At 59.6% G+C, this 20403-nt stretch overlaps 1 protein-coding gene across 12 annotated transcripts; it reads right to left on the bottom strand.

The window, feature by feature from the left end:
- Positions 1–2168: 2168 nt before the first annotated feature.
- Positions 2169–12754, bottom strand: CRABP2 (cellular retinoic acid binding protein 2). Of its 12 annotated transcripts, none has more exons than XM_084824062.1 (6): positions 12427–12538; positions 11837–12032; positions 5118–5184; positions 4527–4705; positions 3789–3911; positions 2169–3292 (listed from the first exon to the last, which is right to left on the bottom strand). In XM_084824062.1, the coding sequence occupies exons 4-6, from the start codon at positions 4692–4694 to the stop codon at positions 3242–3244; spliced, it is 342 nt and encodes a 113-aa protein (XP_084680188.1). In that variant the 5' UTR covers positions 4695–4705; positions 5118–5184; positions 11837–12032; positions 12427–12538; the 3' UTR covers positions 2169–3241. The 12 variants fall into 12 exon arrangements, 5 of the variants coding, with proteins under 5 accessions (XP_084680188.1, XP_084680185.1, XP_084680189.1 ...); XR_014786296.1 differs by lacking the exon at positions 5118–5184 and having other exon boundaries at positions 2186–2677; positions 3192–3292; positions 12427–12591; XR_014786298.1 differs by lacking the exon at positions 11837–12032 and having other exon boundaries at positions 2186–2682; positions 2728–3292; positions 12427–12510.
- Positions 12755–20403: the final 7649 nt, after the last annotated feature.

Raw genomic sequence — 20403 nt, 5'->3', positions numbered from 1 at the left:
GCACAAAGCCTGGGGGGCATCGAAGCTGTGCCGTGCAGCACTGGGCGGGCCAGTCCCTGGCTGCACCTGCAGGGGCGGCAGCACGGTGTCAGGGCCCGCAGGCCGGCTGCTGGGGAAGCGCTCCAGCCTTCCCCTGCAGGAGGCAGCGGGGGGCGTTTGCTGAATTGCATTCCAGGCCTGCCTCGACTTTCCAAGGAGTGGTCCAAGGGATGACTTCACTCCCGGGCGAGGTTAACACAACAAACAACACAGGAGGAAGAATTTCTCTTTTGTTTAATCAACCCTAGCGATTAAGTGCAGCGGTCAGGAGGGGGCGGCAAAACGGCTGGGAGCAGCGCGGCTGTGGGGGGTGGAGAGTTGTTAATGCAGGGGCCTCATCCTGGCAGGAGCAGTTGGACATGGTGCTGCATGTCCCAAAGGCCAGGCCATCAGGCAACAGCCGTGGGTGTGGAGGCGGCAAAGGGGGATGCCAGGGTGGCCTGAGCCAGCGCTGGGCCTGCTGCTCTTGGCGGCTCTTGCTCCGCTCGCAGCTCCTGTCCCCCTCCGGCCTCCCTTGTCCCCCGAGTGCTGTGCCACGGCTCCGTTCCATGCGACATGTGGGCTGCTCGTGCCCCCATACCGCTGGGCCCGAAGGAGGGGGCTGGAGACATCTGCGATGGCTAAAATCAGCTCGGATTTGTCAGCATCTGACCCACGGGAAATGCTGCGGACTTTTGGATCTTTTTTCTGTGGACTTTCGGATCTTTTTTCTGTGGACTTTCGGATCTTTTTTCTGTGGACTTTCGGATCTTTTTTTTTTTACTTTCCTGAAATGTAGGTGGATTTATTTGTAGGGAAATAGGCGCGTTTCTGCAGAGACTGGTAAATATATGCGGGGAAAAGTTAAACGGAATGGGGGAAATTGTGTAAATAGCTGTGAGCCCTCTTGCGGAGTTGCGTATTTTTCTGCGTGGCAAAAAACGAAAAATTCGAATCTGTCTGTGGCTGTGACACAGCCCCGGCATCCCTGGCCGGGAGCGAAGCACGATTCCCCGCGAGGCCAGCAGCTCCAGGGCGCGCGCGCGGGATGGCAGGCGGGGAAGCCCCGCCGGCCGGCGGGGGAGGAGGCGGGAGCGCCGCACGGGCCCGGGCGTCCGGGCACCGCTGCCCGCCGCCGCCGCCGCCGCCGCTTTGCCTGCCCATCCGAATCCGGGGCGCGGGAGCGCGGACCCGCGTCGACTCGCCGCCAGAGCGGGAGGCTGAGCGCCGCACCCTGCCCGCCCTCCGCCCTGCGGCCCGGCCGGCGGCCGCCGCGCTCACTGGGCCGTCCGCTCCCATCGCCCCAGCCAGCACGCCCCCGGCAGCCGGGAGAGCGCCCGGCTGGGGGCGGGCGCCGACCGCTCTCCGCCGCGCCGCGGCCCCTGGGCGGCCCCGCGGGCCAGGCAGCCTTTGCTGCCGAGAAGGGGCGCGGGAGGAGCCCTCCCCTGGCCAGGGCAGCCAGCCAAGGGGCGAGCGGGCGGCCTCTGCGCGCGGGGCTCCGAGCAGAGCTGCGGGCGGGGCGGGGCGGGGCGGACAGGCGGCGGTCAGGTCAGAGCTGGGTTCCCCCCTGCCCCGGGGAAGGCGGCCCCCGGGCCCAGCCGCTGTTGGACTTCGCAGCAGTCCGGAGGTTCGCAGCCCTCCCACCCCGCGTGAGCCCGTCCATGAAGTCCCCAGACAGAAGCGCCACAGCAGAGGGCGAGGAGGAGGGACGAACCGAGTGATCGTGAGGAGTGGGCTAACGGGACCTTTGTGCCGGGGCAGGGGACGTGCGCTCCCTCTGCTGGATCCTGGGGATGGGGGCAGACACCAACATAAGCTAAGCGCAATGCTGCTCAGGACATCGGCGACCTCTGGAGATACCACAGCACACGCCTTTTTCAGTGGAAGTCTCGTCTTCCCCCTGCACGAAACAAGCCAGAGGCCAGCCCGCCGCCACGCCACGCCACGCCAGGACAGGGCAGGGCAGGGCAGGGCAGGGCAGGGCAGGGCAGGGCAGGCGCCTCCCCACCCGTTGTTACTGGGTGCGGTTAGGAGTGGGGCGGCTTGGGAACCCACTGATGCAGGAGAGCGGGAGATAAACCAGGAAGAAAGATAAAAGGCCAAGGCTAGACAGATGGGCTCGAATTCCACAAACCACGAGACACAGGGCTGCGGGGATTCATTTTTTATAAGACATTTATTAGCAAGAAAGCTGAGGATCAAAGAGGTGGTGGAGTCTAAACAAAGAGGCAACGAGGCACCATGGTGGGGCTTGGGGGGGGGAGTAGGTAATTATCCTTTTTTAATGCAAGGGGAGCAAATAAATACTTCGAAAATAATAGTTAACTACTACGACAGAAGACCTGCAGAAATAAGTTTTTCAAGGGGGTGGAACACTTTGGGGAATGGAATGCATCTCAGCTAAATTATGTCGTTCACACTACAGGACAAGGTGTGTGTGTGTGTGGGGAGAGGGAGGAGGACTGAAACATTCTGTATAATAATAAAAGATTAAAAAACCTGTGGTGTTTTATGTTTTCTTTCCCAGATGACCTTTCCAGACTATGAGACATGCCACTCCGTTGTACAGAGGACAGGCATCAAGGCAAGAATTTTTGTCAGGATGGGGAAGGAAGACAAGCTTGCTGCCCACTCTTCGGGCGCTGAAGGGATGTGAAAACTTGTCTCCCCAAGCCAGGGGGTGGGTGGCTTGGGGAGACAAGCCCAAGCTCCCCACTTGGGGGTGGGGAGAGTGTAGCGCTGGGAGCATCACTCCCTGACCCCCAGCTCCGATCCCAAATTCCACAATTAATCTTCCAGACAAGGAAACCCTTGATGCGCCTCCTGAGGGCAAATGGCTCAGACAAAGACCCTCACAATGCAGAGGCAAGACCAGCTGGGGGGGGGCACCCTGCAGGCATCAAAAGGCCAGAGCTGGCTTTATCCCTCCTGACCCCCAGCATCCCCCCACCTGGAGGCGAGGGAATGTCATGAAGAGCCAGGAGCAGGCAAGCTGCTCCTCTCAAGTCTTGATGTACACAGTGCCTCTGGGCATGGACAGAGAGAGGGATGCTGTGGGTCAGGAGGTTCATCAGGTGGCCAGGAGTCCTCACTGCCTGCCAGTGTGACTCCCAGTGTGTTTTGCAGCTGAGCGGTGGCCTGGCTAGGCTGGCATTAGCCAGAGTGGGACCCACGTGTGCTTGTCTCTCCTGCACCCCCCCACCTCCCCCCCACAAGCAGCCTCTCACTCCCGGATGTAAATCCTTGTGCAGACAACGTCATCAGCCGTCATGGTCTGAAAAAGCAAGAGAGGGCAATGAATGCGGCGCCAGAGAGAGACCCAGTGCCAGCAGCATGCGCCTCTGGATGGAGGCGCTGGGCAGGGAGGAGGCGCACCCTTCCGCCCCGCCCCCCCGCCACTAGATGCTGAGCACTGGCACTCCGGGCGGGGCGCTTGCTCTGCTCCACGGATGCTGAGATGGATGGATGGTTTTCTCTGGTGCTTTTCTATCACACTGCACTCAAAGTGGGGTCCAAGATACAAAGATAGCAACCCCCGCATGGAAATAGCCAATTTAAAATACACCCTAAGCGGGAAACTGTGAATGCAACAATCCTGAGCAGGCAGCTGGGAGAAGAGCCCGGCCCGCCACTGCTGCAGGAGGGCGGCCTTCCAGCCCTTGAGTCGGTAAGGAAGCGCCAACCTGGAGCGGGAGCCGGCCTCCCGCTCCGCCCCCCGCCCTGATCCTCCCTGTCCCCTCCCGAGCACCCGAAGGGAGAGGCCCCCTTACCAGGATGAGCTCCCCATTGTTGGTCATCTCCCGGGACCAGCCGGTCTGGGGCCCGCCGCCCTTCAGCAGCCTCTGCTCGCACACCATCTTCATCTTCGTGTCGCTCGCCCACCTGGCCACGCTCTGGCGACCCACGGGAGAGAGGAGGCGCGCCTCTGAGCGAGCAGCCCGAAGCCCCGCGGGGCCCCCGCCCGCCCCGAGCGGTGTCACTCGGCGCGGCAAGACGAGGGTGCTCGCGGCCGCCCTGGAACGCTCCCCAGCCTTGGCGGGGAAGCAGAAAGGGCGGCCGGGGAGGGAAGGGGGCGCTGGCTGCCCGCCCCCCCACTCGCCTTGGGGGCTCGCGGGGGCGCGATCCCCTGCCCGGCGTGGATTTCCCAGCGGGCGCCGCGGGGCGGGCGAGAAAAGACGCGCCCGGCCGCCCGCCGCCCCCTGGCCCGGGGCTCTCGGCACGCGGGCGCGGAGAGCGAATGGGGCCGCCTGGGCGGGGCCGGGGATCGGGCGAGGAGCGCTGCTGCCGGGGGCCACCGCGCGGCTCAGCGGCCCCCTCTCGGCCCGCGGGAGACGCCGCCGCGGCAAGGGGCGGCGGAGCGGAGGCCCTCGGCCGAGGCGCGCTCTGCGCACCCCGCTCCGGGGAGACGCCCCGCGGCAGCGTGGGGCGCCCCGGCCCGCGGCGCGTGCGGGAGGCCCTGGGCCCGGCCCGGCGCACAGCCCACGGGCGGGGCCGCCGCGCCCGCTCACCTTGCAGGGCCGCCCGTCCACCGTCTGCTCCTCGAACTCCTCCCCGATCCTGAAGCTGATCTCCGTGGTGCGCACCGTGGTCGAGGTCTTGATGTAGAAGGACTCCCCGTCCTGCCGGATCTCCACGGCCGGCTTGGAGGCGGCCGCGACGGCGATCTTGCGCAGCATCACGTTGACGTCTGCAACGAGGCGGCGACGGGGCTCGCGGGGCGGACAGGAGCGTCCCGGGGCTGCGCAGAGGCGCTCCGCAGCAGGGCGCGGGAGGGAGGCCGGGCGCCCGCCCGGACGCAGCCTGTCCTGGCCGCCAGCCCAGCCCAGCCCAGCCCAGGGGCGGGCGCCTCGGCCGGCAGGCCCCCGCGCCCGGACTCCGCGCCCCGCGGGACCGCCTCGGCTGCTCGGGCTGGGGAGCGAGGCCCGCCGCCGCCAACCCGACGGGCGGCGCCCAGCACCGTGCCCGTCGCGTCGCCGGGCGAAGCCCTCCCCGCGAGAAAGCGGCGTGCAGCCCGGTGCCGGCGTGCCCCGGCCCGCCTCTCCAGGCGGCCTCGTCCGCGCGCGGTGCTTGCGCGCTGCCTTTCGGGACAAAGTTCTCACCGAAGTTCTCACAGCGGGAAAAGGTGCTGGACACGTTCCCGCAAGACAGCCCTGTGGCACCCTAGGTCTGACCAGAAGGAATTTAATTCAGCACATGAAAGCCAGCTCAGAACTACAGAAAGCCAGTAGCCGAGAAAACACTGCCTGGGAAAGGCAGCCCAGAACAGATACATTTTAAAGGCAGCACTGTGGGAGCCTAGCAGAAATGATTTGGGAGGGAAGTTTCAGAACCATGGGGCCATGATTGAGAAGGCCCCGTCAGGCATTTCTGCCCACTTAATTGTTCTTCCTGCTGGGCAGAGGGGCAGGAGCTCTAAAGCCGATCTTAACATATGGGCAGGATTGTCTGGGTGAAGGTGGCCCTTAGGTAGCCTGGCCCCAAACCATTTAGGGCTTTCAAGGTTAACACCAGCAGTTTTGAGTTGAGCTCAGAAACATACTGGTAGACCGTGCAACTGGCACAAAACCTGTGTTACGTATTCCACCTTCTGACTTGTTGGTTCAAACTCTACCTTGCTTGATTTCTGTGCTTCAAGGTGGCATCGCATGTGCCATCTGCTGCCACTGACCCTGGCCAAACCAGGCTGTCTCTATATGCAGGAGAATAAAGGGACAGATTAAACGGGGCAACCCTCAGGCACCATGGGGGGGGGGGATTTCAAACATCTCCCTGGACACTGTCTCAGTGTCGACTTGAAAACGTGCCTTGAAACTTTTGTGTTAAATTCTGGCTACGGCACAGTGAATTTCTTAGGCAGATTTGACACTCTCTTGACTTGGGCACAAGGGAGACAGGGAGCGACTCACTCACGCTGTCATTGCCCCATGGTAGCCATGTACATTATCTCGTTTTCCCAATCCATTACTGGTGGGGGGGGGGTGTCACACCCACCCTAATGGGATCTTTTCTCTTTTGAATGGATCTTATTTACATCTGGGCTGTGCATTGTAATGTGACACACCTGTCTCTCAGATTGTTTGGCCACCTGCCCTTGCTCTGCAATAACTTCTCCCTCCCCATTTCTGGAGGGGGGGGGATACGTGCCTCTGACAACATGGGCTGTACTCCACAGAAGCTTATGCCGCAATAAATCTGTGCATCTTTAAGGGGCCACAGGGCTCAGCATTGTTGACGCTGTGTGCCACTTGGAGTTTGTTTTTAAAGAGAGAAGTGACACACATCTTGGATAAACAAGCCACCAGTCAGCATGAGCATCCTGCAGAGGTGATGGCCTCTTGCAGAACCGCCCTGTTCAGTGTAGCAGCTAAGCTCATCTTGCTTCCCTTAGCGTTCTTCAGGAACCCTAGGTGGGGGGAACAAACACTTGGTAGCAACTGAGAGGGGAAGGGACGCAAGCTGGCAGAAGCGGCAGGCAGCTGAACTGAGCTCTGTGGCCACTCGGCGGGCTCCTTCACAGCTGGCTTGAGTAGCAAGGGGAGGACCCTCCGCAGCTCAAGACAGGAGACTCAGAGACCCAAAGGCACCGCGGTTTCCTCTCCCCTTTGCATCCCAGGGCACGGGCTCTGTAGACCCCTGGGGGACGTGGGGGACGGCGCAGCCAGCAGGGTCTGGTTGAGGGTGAATCCGCAAGAAGCAAACGGGCAGGTCCCCATTGGGCCATTGAGGGGCTGGGCTTATCTCTCTGTCTGCCACCCTCCATGATCAAACCTGCTGTCATCGGAGAGTCTTGCACCAGAGTTGCACAATCACGACAGTTCCCACAGAGAGGCAGCATCAGCACAGCGTTGCATAAATGTGCAATTATGCAACAGACAAGCAAGAGAGGAAACCAAAGACAAAAGGTGTAACAAGTGTAGAAAAGTGGCACACCCAGGGCACAATTCCCCGGAAGCTTACACTGGTGTAGCCCCACTGAAGCCCATGGACTTACTCCCATGGAGCAGTTCTGTGGACCACCCATTCAGGATTTGGGTTTGCAGTTAAGGGAAGGTGGGTAGATTGCGCAGCTTCTCTGGATCCAGGGCTCACACGGAGCTGTGTTTTTGTTTTTTAAAAAACTCATTCAGCTGTGTTTTGTTTTTTATTCCCACAATCCAGCCTCTAAGCCAGTCTTTGTTTCTCCTGGTCCTGCCCACAGAGAGGAGTGCAGCAGGAGAGCCGAAGTGCCTCTCCCTGTCAGAGGGAGAAACGGGAGCAATGTTTCCCTCTGGGAACAATTATTGCTATGGGAAATATTCTTGTGCAGCCTGCAACCATTCCATGTCTCGAGTGCTGCCGAGTTCCCTTTTTGAAGACTGACAACAAGATGTGAACGGAGAATGTCATTTTATTAGGGGAGCAGCAAGGCTGAGGCCCTTGTTTGGTAGGGGTGGGTGGGAACTGTCACTTCCTGATGCTTTTAGAGGAAAGGAAAGGAAATGGAATCCGAGGGTCTGGGACGTTTGCTTGCCCCGCTGCTGTTTCTGGACCATGACAAAACAGCCGCTCCTTCTGCCTGGTGGTGCAATCCCCAAGTGCGGAGAGCACAGCCCATGGCAGGAGGGAGGGAGGGAGGGAGGGAGGGAGGCACCCTCCTCACCTCCAGTGCCACCCCCCTCTGCAACAGTGCATCTCTCCCCCTCCACACACACACCCAAGTGGCCCTCTTGCTTTGGCAGCAAAAGGGGGCAAAACAAAGAAACGGCAAAGGGGACACTTGGGAAAGAGGCCTTCAAGACAACCACCTTCATTTTCAGGCAGAAGAACCAGAGGAGCCCAGCCGGATTGGGCTAACATCCCGCTGTGCCCATTCAGACACACAGCCTGTGGCCTGCCCCTGTTGTCCACAGCTGCCCCTGCGCATGGCGGGCCCAGAGCTGTGCCTGGCCAGCAGCTGTGCACAGGCCCAGGGGGCTACAAAGGCGTCCGGGACCCGCTGGGTTCCCAAGCATGGCAGCTCCGCTTCTCTGGCATGCCTTTGGGCTAGGGCCCCGCAACCCTCTGGCACTGGCCCAGAGCTCCACGAGGCCCAGGGCTTCCCCGAGAGGCCCACAGACACAGGCCAAAGGCCTTGGCCCACTCCAGGGGAAAGAGGGAGATCCAGCAATGCTCGCCAGGTTTGCCCTCTCTCACACACGTGCACTTTCTGCCCGAGTCATGCCCAGATGGGGAAAAGGCGACTGGGGTGGAGGGAGAGAAACAAGCTGAAATACAAGGATGTGATAATTACCCTGAAGTATGTTACACATCACCTCCCCCCACCCCCCAACCCGCAACCTGGAAAGAATTTGCTGTGACCAGCTCAGGCTTCGGGGGGGGGGGAGGGCACTTTTCCTGGCTGAGGAGTGAGGGAAAGCGAGGCTCTCCTGAAGGGTGCGCAGCCCCAGGGGTTACAGCAGTGTGTGGGGGAGGTCCTGGGGCCCCAGATCCCCCCTGCACTTTGAAGGGCTGCTCCAAATGTCTTGCTCTGCACTCAAGAGCCGGGGGCTTCCCTTTGTCTAACCGGGCCCAGAGGTGCTGTCTCTAGCGCTCTGCTGGGGGAGGTGGGAGAGAAATCTCCCTGATTGTACCACAGAAAGTGAAATGGGGGAGGGAGCATTGCCCGGGGGGCAGGGGGAGGGGGTTTCCCTCCTTCCTGCTGAACCAAAAGGGCACCCCCCCCTTCCCATTCAGGGATGTAGCAGGAAATCTTATACTATTTGAAATCTTACATTGAGATACAACACAGCCTGTGTCAAATCACAAGGCAGTTGGCTCTCTTTCTCTCCTGAGTTTCTAGCCCTCATTGGTACAGAGCCAAAAAGCTTCACCAAATGTGAAGCCCCCCCTCCTCTGCCCCCCTGGATCCATACAGTTCTGGCATGGTGGCGTTTCACAGTCCTCCTTCCCAGCGGCTGCAGGACTTGGATTTGTTGTGCTTAATGGGGAAGCAACGCCCAAGAGGGTCTGCCCATCCCTTCCCCCCACCAGCTGGCAGACAAGGGGTGTCATTTTTAAAGCAGGCCAAACTTCCAATTGAGCAAGGACAAAGGGGCGACCACCTAGCTTTCCCCCACCTGATTCCGTCCCACCCACAGGCACCAAGGCAGGGGCCCAGGAGGGGCTCTTGCAGCCCAGTAACTTCTCCCCCCCCACAACCTAGAGCCTTCTGCACCTCAGTTGCTCAGTAGCCTGTCGCAAGGCTCAGGGGAGCTCAGGGGAGCAGAGCAGCCACAGCTCAATTGGGGGGGGTCCATCTGAGATGCCTCTGGGCTGGGGGCTCCCAAAGGGGGCACCAAGGAAGGCCTCACCTGGCCCGTTTTCTGTCCCCAGCAAGTGCTACTCAGAGGTAGACTACTTGGGACATGGAGCTCCCACTGAGCTTGTGTGGCCAATCGCTGTGGACAGACCTCTCCCTTCCCTCTAATGCAAAGCTTTTGGAAAGGCGTCCCCTCGCCTGCAGAAATGGGGGGTGTAAGGGGAGAAGATCTGGCCTGCTCATGCTGATGGGGAGTGGCCTTTGTCTCTGTTGGAAGAAGGTGGCTGAGGAGCACACGTGAGGGGGTCTTTGGATCAAGGGCTGCACTGTAGGCCAGGCAGGAATGCCCCCTCCACTGTCTGTCCTTGAACACCGACACACCCTTGTGCAGGCTGGGCATGGTGGTCTCCAGCACTGCTCGAGGGGTGGCGCTTCGAAGCCCAAGTCTCCTTCCTGCCTCCTGTGGGGCCTCCCCTTCCCCAGCACCACCTCCCAATGGCCCAGCAGTAGGGCGTGTTCAAGGCAGGGCCCAGCAGGGGCCAGCAGTGTGGGCGGTGGGCCGGCTCATCCTCCCAGCTCCCAGGCAGGGCTAGTGAGACTCCCGCAGGGCTTGGCAGAGAGCTGAGAGCAAACAAGGCTAGCCCTGCTGCCACCTTCCCCAGGGGGTAGGCAGGGGGCAGAGGCTGTTCCAGGAAGGATTGGTCCTAGGAGTGGTGGGCACCAAGCCACGCCCAGGGGCGGGCAATTCCCAGAAGCATCTGAGGTTCTGAGCCTGGATGCAGCCTGGCCAGCCATGGCAAAGGCACTCCGCCGGCAACTGCCCTGGCGTCAGGAGCCTGGAAGGAGCCTGGAGGCAGAGGGAGCCTCTGCCCCCATCAGGAGGGTAGAGCCTGGTGGCAAAAGGCAGCCCCCCAGCTGTATCCTCATCAAACTGACTGGCCAAAGGAATGGAGGCACTTTTTGGCATCACTGGTGAGAACCTACATTGGCGGGAATGCACTCTTTCAAGACACACACACACACCCCACCCACTGTGCATCCTGCACTTGCCGCATCCGCCTCTGCTCGAAAACAACCCATTGAGCCAGGAGCGCATTTTGCCCCTCCCTGAAGGGGGGCAGCCTGGCAGAGCCCCGCCCGACCCAGTCTGCAGCCAGGGCAGTCTGCCACAGGGCGGTCTGCCTCGCGCCTCCCCAGCTTCCCCCCCAGCTGGATTTGGGCCGGCAGGAGAGGGCCTCTGAGCCCTCCACAGGCACCAGCTCTGTCCATCCTGGCGTGGCTCTGGAGGACTTCTCGGGGCAGGGACAAGTCACAGCTAAGCCGCACGCCCGGTCCCACTTGCCCAGACCCACCAGCCTCCATCAGAGTCAGTGTGCTTGGGAGATCTGACCAGCCCAGACCTGGGCTGGGACTCTGCTGGTTGCACACCTGATGCCAGGGAGAAAAGTGGGGCCGCGGGAGCGGGGCGAGGAGTTAACTTGGCCAGCCAAAGCACGTATGAGAGGTGCCCTGCTGGATTGCTGGATTGGGGCCAATGGTCCATCCTGCCCAGCATCCCCCCCCTGCTCCCACACTGGCCCAGGTGCCTTTGGGAAGCCCGCAAGGAGGGCAGGGAGGAGGGGCCAGGTGGGTGAATGGCCGGCCGGCCTCTATGGGCATTAGGGCCCTCAGAGGGAAGCAGCCCCTGGACGTGGGGCTCTTCTCAGCCCTCAAGGCTAAGAGCGGCTGACGGACACCCACCCCGTGGCCTGTCCAGAAAGGCAGGGGGAGGGACAGGGCAGCTCGCATGTGTGCAAGAGGGGCATAGGCCAAGCTGGGGCCTTCCAGCTGCTTTGGACTTCAGCTCCCATCAGCCCCAGCCAGCATGGCCAATGGTCAGGTTGTAGTCCACAACAACTTGAGGGCAGCATGTGGGGTGGCTGGGCGTGGGGCGGGGAGCTCTCCCAGCTGCTGCGGGGCGAGAAGCTCCCTGCCTTTAGAGGGCGGCCCGTGGGAGGAGATGTTCCCGCCCCATGCCCCGGGGGAGGCCGCCCCCGCAGCAGAATCTCCTCCTCTCCGCCCCCCCCGCTCATGCGGGCTCAGCCCCCCCGGAAGGGCACTCAGGGCCCTCCGGCCCCAAGTCCTCCGCCTCACCCGGCCATAGCAGGCCAGCCTCTTTGCCCAGACGGCAGCCCGCCCCTCGCCCCCGTCTCCAGCCCCTGGGAGATCCTCAGAGTGCCCAAAGCAAGCGGGGGGCACTTGACGCGGCCGGGACCCCCCCCCCGCATTTCCCCTCAAGCCTCCGCGGAGGAGTCCTTGCAGAGAAAGTCCCAGAATCCGGGCAGGCAGTTACCCTCCCGCCCCCCCGCTACAAAGTCGAGTCCCGCCCCCCCGCCCCGCCGGGCCAGGCGTGCTCCTTCTAAGCACGAAGCTCCCCCGCCTGGGCTGAGTCATGGGCTACTTCTCCCCCCGACCCCTTGACTCAGCCCTTCCCAGAAATAATTGTGCGGGGGGGGGCGGCAGAGGGGAAGCAGCCGCCCAGAGGCGACGGGAGGGGCTCACCCAGCGCCTTCAGCAGCTCCTCGAAGTTCTCCGAGCTCTGCATCTTCCAGCTGCCGGAGAAGTCGGGCATCGCGGCGCTTGACGGAGGGAGGCTGGCGAGCGCGGAGGCGGTGCTGGCAGCGGCGCTGCCCCGGGGCAGGAGGGGGACCGCGTCTGTCTGCGCCCGCCGGCCGGCCGGCGCTCAGGCCAGCAGCACCTGCGGAGCGGGCAGGGGCTCAACCTGGCCCTGGACCACCGGCCAGGCCTCAGACGCGGCGTCCCCGACTCCTCCGGTGCTCTCCCTGCGCGTGGAGCCCGCTGCGCGCTGGGCAGCCCTGCGGAGGACGGAGGGACGAGGGGCGAGCGCCGCCGCTGCCCTCCCTTATGTGCCTCCTCTGCCCCGCCCGGTCCCTCCCCCTCCTCTGCCCCATGCCGTGGCTGGGGAGGGGGGAGCTCGAGCAACACGATCCACCCGCCCCGCCCCGCGTCCTCCCTCCCACCTGGACCCCTCGCCTGAGCCTTTCCCCGGGAATGATGCCGCTCCCAGGCACAAACGCCCCCCCGCCCCCCCATTTTGCTTCGGCTGCAGCTCACAACGCTGTGGCTCGTACCTGGGTTTGGTGTGACATCCGTGGAGGAAGCCTCTGTCTCTTGGGCTCTCCCTCCCGCTCTGCCTTGCGGAACTTTTCACTAATGCCCGCTCCAAAAAGCACGCAGGCTCTCAGCATCTGCTTCCAGAACAAATAGCTTTTCACTCATCTGCGTTGACCGTGTGTGTGTGTGTGTGTGTGAGAGAGAGAGAGAGAGAGAGAGAGAGAGAGAGAGATTGGGATCAGCTCCTTGCGAGCTGGAGTCAGGCTGGACCGAGAAACCCCACAGCTTGAAAAACCACCCTGAGTCTGGGCTGCAGCTGGAAGGCTCTGCCTCGTGGCTTTGTCCACAACTGCATCTGCCAGAAGAAACGTGACTGTCTTTAAGGTGCCCAAGACTCCTTTGCAGAATTTGGCCTTCTGAATGTGCAGTTGAGATTATGTGTATAATTTTATCTGAAGCCTTGCTATGTATTAAGTCTCCCTCTCCCTGCAACAGTGACTAATTGCAAAACTTTGGATCAATTCATTTTTGTGTCAGCACCAAGAAATTAATTTATGTGCAATTAATTCAAACAATGCTTATTAAGCAACATTTTGGGGGGGGATTCATCAAGAAAGTAATGAATCAGAGAACATACTTGCTATGCCAGCAAAGTCATGCTCAGAATGGGATGTGCTGATTTCTGAACCGCACCCAAGGCCAAGGAAGCTGATGTTATGGCCCAAGACACAGCCAAACACATGCTGGCACATCTTGCGTCTGAGGACAGAGTGCTTGGCATAGACGGAGAATGTTTGGAGTGCATATTGTTTCAGCTTCATGTTTTAGTTTATTTCAAGGAAAAAGTCTGATGAATCCACTGGGTTAAATTAAGATTCTTAGAAATCTGGCCTTCAAAAAAAACCAACAACTAAAGAATTTGTCATTTAAGAATCCTTGCAAACTTTCAGAGCAGTGGGGTTTATCCCTGGGTTGCCTGCCTATATACGGTACTCAGCAACCTGCAAGGGACAACCTGTTCTCACATACCCAGGTGTTCTAAGGAGGTCAACAGTTGCGCTCTTGGAAGAAGAAAGAGACACTGATTGGGTCCACATCTCCCTCGCCTTGGGTCTGGACCGGAGATACACCATTCCCTGATGATTACTCCATTCTTGGCTGAAGCCCCTGCAAGGGCGTGAAGAGAATAAACACTCTTGACCCAAAGAGTTGACAGTGCTAACAGCAGGCCTGACAGGTGAGGGAACAACGGGGGCACAGCCATGGCAGAGGGGGGCTAGCTTGGAGCTAGGTCTTCCTGGCCTTCACATCCTCTTCTGCACCCCCCACAGGTTGTGGAGGGTTATCTCCCTGAGAGCTGTAAAGCCTACAGAAACGGGTCACAGCCTCAGAGCTTCCAAAGCCCAGGGCAAAAGGGAGGCAGAATCCAAGCACAGCCGGCTCTCCTCCTCTCCAACCCATTCTCTGTGCCGCTGGCCCTGGGGGCTGCCCAGGATCCATTCTGCAGAGAGCACCATCTGACCCAGCCAGCACGAAAATGACCACTTTCCTCCGGAGATCACGGAAGGTGTTTGCGGCTCGCCTGCTCCTGGAATTGCCTGCGTCTTCCCCATTTTCCCCTCCTATTTTTTGCTTTGTTTGGTTTTGCTTCACAAAAACTTGCTCCCAAATCTGCAACCGTCTTGGTTGGCCCAGATAAAAAGTTGCCGCCCTCCATGGCTTTTGGCATCTTCTCCAATGGACCGGCATGGGGAAAACCGTTCAGGCCTGGCTCACAAAGACATGTACAGCTCCTGACCGGTCTCTATGACCCCCACCCAATCTGACAGCACAGAAAATGGGGGTGGGGGGCTCACCTTGAGCTCCACTGTTTCCACTGGGGAGTTGGCAGCATTCAGGCTCCAGGCTGAATGTCACATGTAGAAGAATCAAGGGACGCGTTTGCCTGCGTGAAGCAGCCCCAGGAAGGATGGCTGTGCTGGGGCTCTCCTTCCAGGGATGGGCTACACTGAAATGTTGTTCTAGACAGGAAATTGGAAAGGCATCAGGGATCCAGGTTCAAATGCATGGAGGGGCTGTGTTCCACTTGCTGAAAAGGATCCAGCCCAGGGTTTAGGTTCCACCAGCTGCGAATCTGGCTTGGACTTGGCTACCAAAACTCAGATGTTCCTAACTTAGCTGAGGGTCAAATTTCTCCAGGACATCACAGGGCTCTGTTGAGCTCTCGGGGCCAATATCTGTAGCTAGACTTCTCCACTGTACATTCATCTAACCCTTTTTTAAAAAGCCATCTAAGCTAGTCACCACATCTTGGAGCAGGGAGTTCCATAAGAAGGGCCTCCTTGGTGTGCCCCATCTTTTGGGGAGGGGGGTGAGTGTAACTTGCCCCACCTGGGGCCAAGGGTGGCTTCCTCCTTTGACGACTGGGAGCAAACAGCCATGCTGTCCTAGACCACTCCAGAACTGGGCTGGACACTTCTGTGAGGGTAGGATTCCGGAGTGGCGGAGGCAACGGGCACCCTTCTGCCCTTGGCGTCCCCTTCCAGGCTGCATTATGGAACCCTAGATGGAAGGGCCCTCTGGTGTCCTCTGGCTTTCTGACAGGTTTCCCATAATACAAATACCCATAATATTAGCCTGGGAGGACAATGGCCTGCAATGTTGGGGAAGGCGTGGGGAGGAGGAGTTTCCCAACATCTCTCCGGTTACTGTTAGCCCTGAGAATCCAATTACTACCATCAGTCTTTTGTTCCAAAGGATTGGTGGAGTCCCAAAATGATTTTTTAAAACTTTCTAAAAAGCATCCTCATTTCCCCTCCTTATGGGGAAGAAATTGAACCCCTCCTTTAGAAACTCAACCCAACCATTCTCACGCATGGGGACATTTCTCCTCGACCGAGTCTGGCCCTCCACAAGGTTACCGCTCTTTGCAGTAATCCCCCTGCCCCCCACCCCAAGCTGCTGAGTGGAAAAACATCGTTGGGCCTGAACCCCCCCCCCAACTGTTTTGGGAAGATCTCTGAGAGACTAGAGTCCTGCCAACTCCGACCCCCAGATCTTTTTTTGGGGGGGCAACCAGACTCCTTTTGGGCAAACCCTTAAGCACACCATCTTTTCTACACGTCCTTGGCCCCCTCTATGCAAGTGTTCCTAGCGCCAGATTGTTCCTCTTGGTGTTCCTAGAGCAAGCCTGCAGGGGAAGACACCATGGCCCCAAAAGCCCCGTGTTTGCCATATGTCCTCCTAGCCAGCCATGCCCTTCTCTGTCCCACTTCTGCCCTGCCCCCCCGCCTCACCAGGGCTGCCCGAGGAGGGCACAGATGCCACCACGGGGCACAGAGCCTCCACTGCGAGTTGCCCCCTGCTTCCCTGGCTGGAAGATGGAGGACCTTGTAACAAAGGCCTCCCATGAGGACCCTCCTCGTGCCCGGGCGGGGCAGGGCAGCCTGCGAAGCCGTGTCCTCTGGAGGCAGGAGCGGAGCATCACGTGAGCCCCTACACTGCCATGGGAAGCGGTCAGTGCTCGGCCGGACCTTGGCTGGGGGCTGCGTGCGGGCAAGTGCTTCTGGAGAGCAGTGGGCACACCGGCTGCTCTCCCCACCTTGCGCCTCTGGCCCCAGTCCAGCTGCAGGCTTTTGATCAACATACACACATAACGGAGGAGGATGGGGGAGCCCTGTGGCAGGAGCCCTCCCTCCAACGCCCAACTGCGGCCGCCCCGCTTCGGTTTCTGCAAGAGTCAAGGGAGTGGTGAAATTGACTAGACCAGACTGCCAGCTCCCTCTGGCCTAGTTCATTTGGAAAGAAAGAGGGTACCTGCTCCACTCACTGGGCAGGATGGTCCACTGAGTCCCTTAAGAGCGTCATTAAATCACTTAGGGCTGGATGCAGAAGGTGCACACAGGACACCCCTGCCTGGATGGTTTGCAACTGACAGGCCGAACTTCTCAGAGCTGACCTGACTGCTTTGCGGGAAAGTGAAAACAAGAGATACACTTTATGCTGTCATGCAAAGTTTATTTTGGCTCCAAACTTGGGGCAAAGTAAGAAGATTAACTGCTAATGCTGGAGCTTAGGGAAAGAGAGAGAAATGCAGACGAATCAGGTCCCTCCCTTCTCAAGATCAATTATTATTGTTGTCTTCGGGCCTCTTCCAGCGCTTGCCCAGCTGGACGGGAAGGGGCCGAGTGGCCCCTCACCAGGCCTCAAAGTGGCCCACCTTCCAGCCCCCAAACCAGTGGGGAAAAGGCCACATGGCGAGGTGGGAAGCTGAAATCCTGGCCCAAGGGGGGGGGCATCATGGCTCGCTCTCATTTTCCACTCCCACCGCATCGCACTGACATTTCCAAACGGCGGGGGGGGGGGTGCAAGAACAGCTCGGCTCCAGGCAAGGAGAACAAAGAGCCCCCACTGGAGTCTAGACTTTCTGGGAGCAGGCGGGGGGGGGGAGTGTCGGCAGGAGGGAGGAGTCGCCCCTCCCACTTCTGCCATCTTCGAGACGTCCCTCAGCTCTGTTTGCTTAAGAGCCTTTTCCCACCCCAAGCATAGGCCATGCATGATTGGGCAATTGGCAACACAGGCGCTCCACCCACCCTGCACGGGCCACACATAATCCCCCAGGAATGAGGGTGTGGGATACCAAGGGGTCCAGCAGCTGCCTATGGCCGTCGATCTGAGGAGGCCTCTCTGCCTCCCAGCCTCGGTGACTGGAAGGATCTCACCTAGGGATGCTCCGGAGGAGGTGGGCGGCCCCCACCCTGTGCACACCAGAATGAGGATTCTTCCCATCTGAGACGTTTCCTTTCCAAGAACCAGCATGGGATCTCTCCAAAATGGCCCTGCCCATTGCACCCTCAAAATGTCTTTTGAGAGCCAGTGCTGTGGAGTGGCGAGATGCTGGACTGGGAGCTGGGAGATCCGGGTTCTAGTCCCCACTCAGCCATGGAAGCTCATTGGGTGACTTTGGGCCACTTACAGACTCTCAGCCCAGCCTACCTCACAGGGTTGTTGTTGTGAGGATAACATGGAGAGGACGATTATGTATGCTGCCTTTGGTTCCTGAAGGAGGAAAAAAGGCAGGATATAAATGTAAAAAACAAACAAACAATAAATAAAACTGATCTGCCACCTCATGTGGCCAAATGGCCGACACAGCCTTGGAATCCAGATGTGAGGGGCTTCCGCTCAAAACATACTTCAGTGTACTTTCACGCTGTCCAATCAACGCCAGTGCACTTTCTCCCTCTCTGTAGAGCAGTTAAATCCATCATCCAATGGGACATTAATTGGGGGCATTCAGGCTTTATTCCTCTACTGGTACCCAGGAGAGACAGACGGTCAGTGCCGTGCTCCAGGGATCTGTTGCCTCTTGTCTTGGCTGCTTCAGCAATGGCATCCGTAACTTACACAGCACCTTCGCTTTGGCGCCATGAGCTTCGTGTGTGTTCAGCGGGCGACTGTGCAGTGTTTTGGCACGGCCTATCGCAACCACACACCTTAAACCCTGGGTCTAGACAGACCTCAATCCTGAACAGAGCCTGAAGATTTCTTGGCCTACCTGTTAGATAAATTACATGCCTCTTTTCTTTTGCTGTGAGTGGAATCTGACCAGAAGCACACACCACTTTGCTGTGGAAGCACTTCAGACAGAGACTAAACATATCCCACTGGCAGGAGCCCCAAATGGAGCCATCTCCAAAATCCAGCTCTTCTCAAAGCCTTAACATCTCCTCTTTGGGGTGGATGCTGAGCTGTGTTGCTGCCCCAGAGATCAGCCCCAGAGCACCCAGAAAGAGGCACATCTGGTGCCGGCTCCAGCTCGGCGGGCATAAGGAGCAGGCTGCTCAGTGCTCCGCGCTCGCAGCCCATAGCACCTTACCACTATTTATGGGGTTTAATCAAAGGGAGGAGAAAACATACTGAGTACTGAGGACGCCAGCAGGCTTGGAGACGTCCATCCCATGCGCTGGCGCTGGAGCCCCGACGTCTGAGCGCGACTTTAACCATGACAATAAAAGCAGTTATTTGTCGACTCCGAAGAATTATTCTTTAAGAAGCTCGAGGCCGGCTCTTGCATGCCTTGCAGTTTTTAATGTTTTGGGAGGGAATCAAGGTTAATTTTTCCTTTCACATTATCCCTCCACCCTGCCCAGCCCTCCCTCTCCAAGCTTCTGGGCTCAGTTGCTTTGGAAGTCGGCGCTTTTGGCTTGGAGCACAGGATTTTTTCACTGTCAAGTTCTAATTCCCCTAGGAAAGGTGCTGACATAGCCTTACCTACAGCACTGCACATTCAGCCATCGCTGTGGAAGAAAGAGGACGGTGCCTGCTGTGAGGAGGCGTGGGGCGGGGTGCAGCGGCAGTCAGACAGTCGCCCTATGGGCCGCAAAGCGCGTGGAAAGGCTGCATCGAGTAGCTGGGGCAGAAGGCCCTGCCAGCTCTGGCTTCAGCCCCCTTCCTGGCGGGGGGAGGGGCAGAAGTCCTGGGCTCCCCATAACCCTCGGGCAATGTTGGCCGAACGGTCCCCCTGCTCTTCTTGCAGCCCAGTGAGAGGGGCGGTTGCTTGGATCCTGCCCTGGGCCTTGGGGCTGAGTGCACCCTCCGCTGCATCAGGGCATCATGCCTGGTTCCATCCCAGTCTTGCACACACTTGAGCCGCCCCAGGGGGTCCCCTTCCGGTTGCTCCTAAACAGCTGCACACTCAGGCACACTCCAGCGGCCAGCCCCAGAACGCAGTTGCCATGTTCCCCAACAGCTGCAGAAAATGCCCTTTTTAAATAATGAAAGTGAACAGTTTGGAGATGGGGGGGGAGAAAATGCCCCCCTCCCTGCTCAGTCTTTCTTCTCCAGAACACAGAAATGTTGCTGCTGTGAGCCAAGATGCTCCTGAGCCTATGTGGAAACCCCGGCAAATCGTTCGGTTGTCTGAATCAGGTTACTCTTGGTGAAGCTTGGCCAAGGCAACCCTTTCCGATGGGACCCCTAGGAATGGGGGCTCAGCAGCTGGCGGACCCAACTTGGACCAAAAGCAAAATGACGCCGGTGCCTGCTTCAGCCTGGACTGTCACAGATCACACCCACACCCCCAACCCTGGCGAGACGGGGAGCCTTGCGGGAGACAGCTGGCAGCCCTTGGACCCTCTGGGGGCCTGCCTGTGCCAACCCGAGCAGCAGCAGGGCCTGGCCACGGCAAAGGCTGCTGTAGCCCCGGACCCCGGGAGAGACATTAAGGGCCCTCCCGGAAACCACGGGCAGAAGGGGAAGAGGCGATCTTGGGAAGGAGCAGTGGAAAATCCCCCTTCTGCCGATCTGAGCGCAGCTCTTCTGCACCGCCAGGCCTCCCCGCCCCAGCAGTGCATTTCCCTCCATGCAGGCAGGGCTCTCCAAACACATTGAGTGCCAAAGAGCACATGCAGAGTGCCCTGCCCTGCCCACCCAGTTCACCACAGCCTCCTCCCCCTACAACTGGAGCAGAGATGGGGGCTCCCCACAGGCTCAAGTTGCCAGGTGCCTAGAAATTCACCATGGGAGCTCCTGAAAACCAGCTGGGCGGGGGGCGCGCATGCACGTGCTTCTCAATTTGCACACGAGAGCTCCAGATCCCCAATGTGCAAATGATTATGTGTGCACTGACTGACTTCATCGCGCTAATCAGTTCCAGTCCACAAAGACTTGGAGAGCTTCTCAGGGGTGGAGGGGAGCGGAGGAGGTGGAGGGCGCATCAGGGGGAGCATGGAGCAAGCAGAGGCAGCTGCCTGGTGAGGCCCGGGCGGGCGCCAGACCCTTTCACCCAGGCTGCAGCTGGGGCGGGGGGCGGCTCCTGCACACCACCGCCTGGCCAAACCCCGCACCCAGGGGCCACCTGGAAGCCAGCCCTGACTCGGCTTGGCCCAGAATGGCTTGGGAGAGTCGCAAGGCTCCCTGGTTGGGGGGCAGCCCAGACCTCCCCCCCCACCCATAAGCTGCCTCTGCAGAGCAAGTGCCCAAGGCGGAGGCCC

Source organism: Heloderma suspectum, chromosome 17 (assembly GCF_057233095.1).
Source record: "Heloderma suspectum isolate Gila_16-S chromosome 17, 16-S_ref, whole genome shotgun sequence".
Taxonomy (NCBI): Eukaryota; Metazoa; Chordata; class Lepidosauria; order Squamata; family Helodermatidae; genus Heloderma; species Heloderma suspectum.
This window is presented reverse-complemented; position numbering and strand designations above follow the sequence as displayed.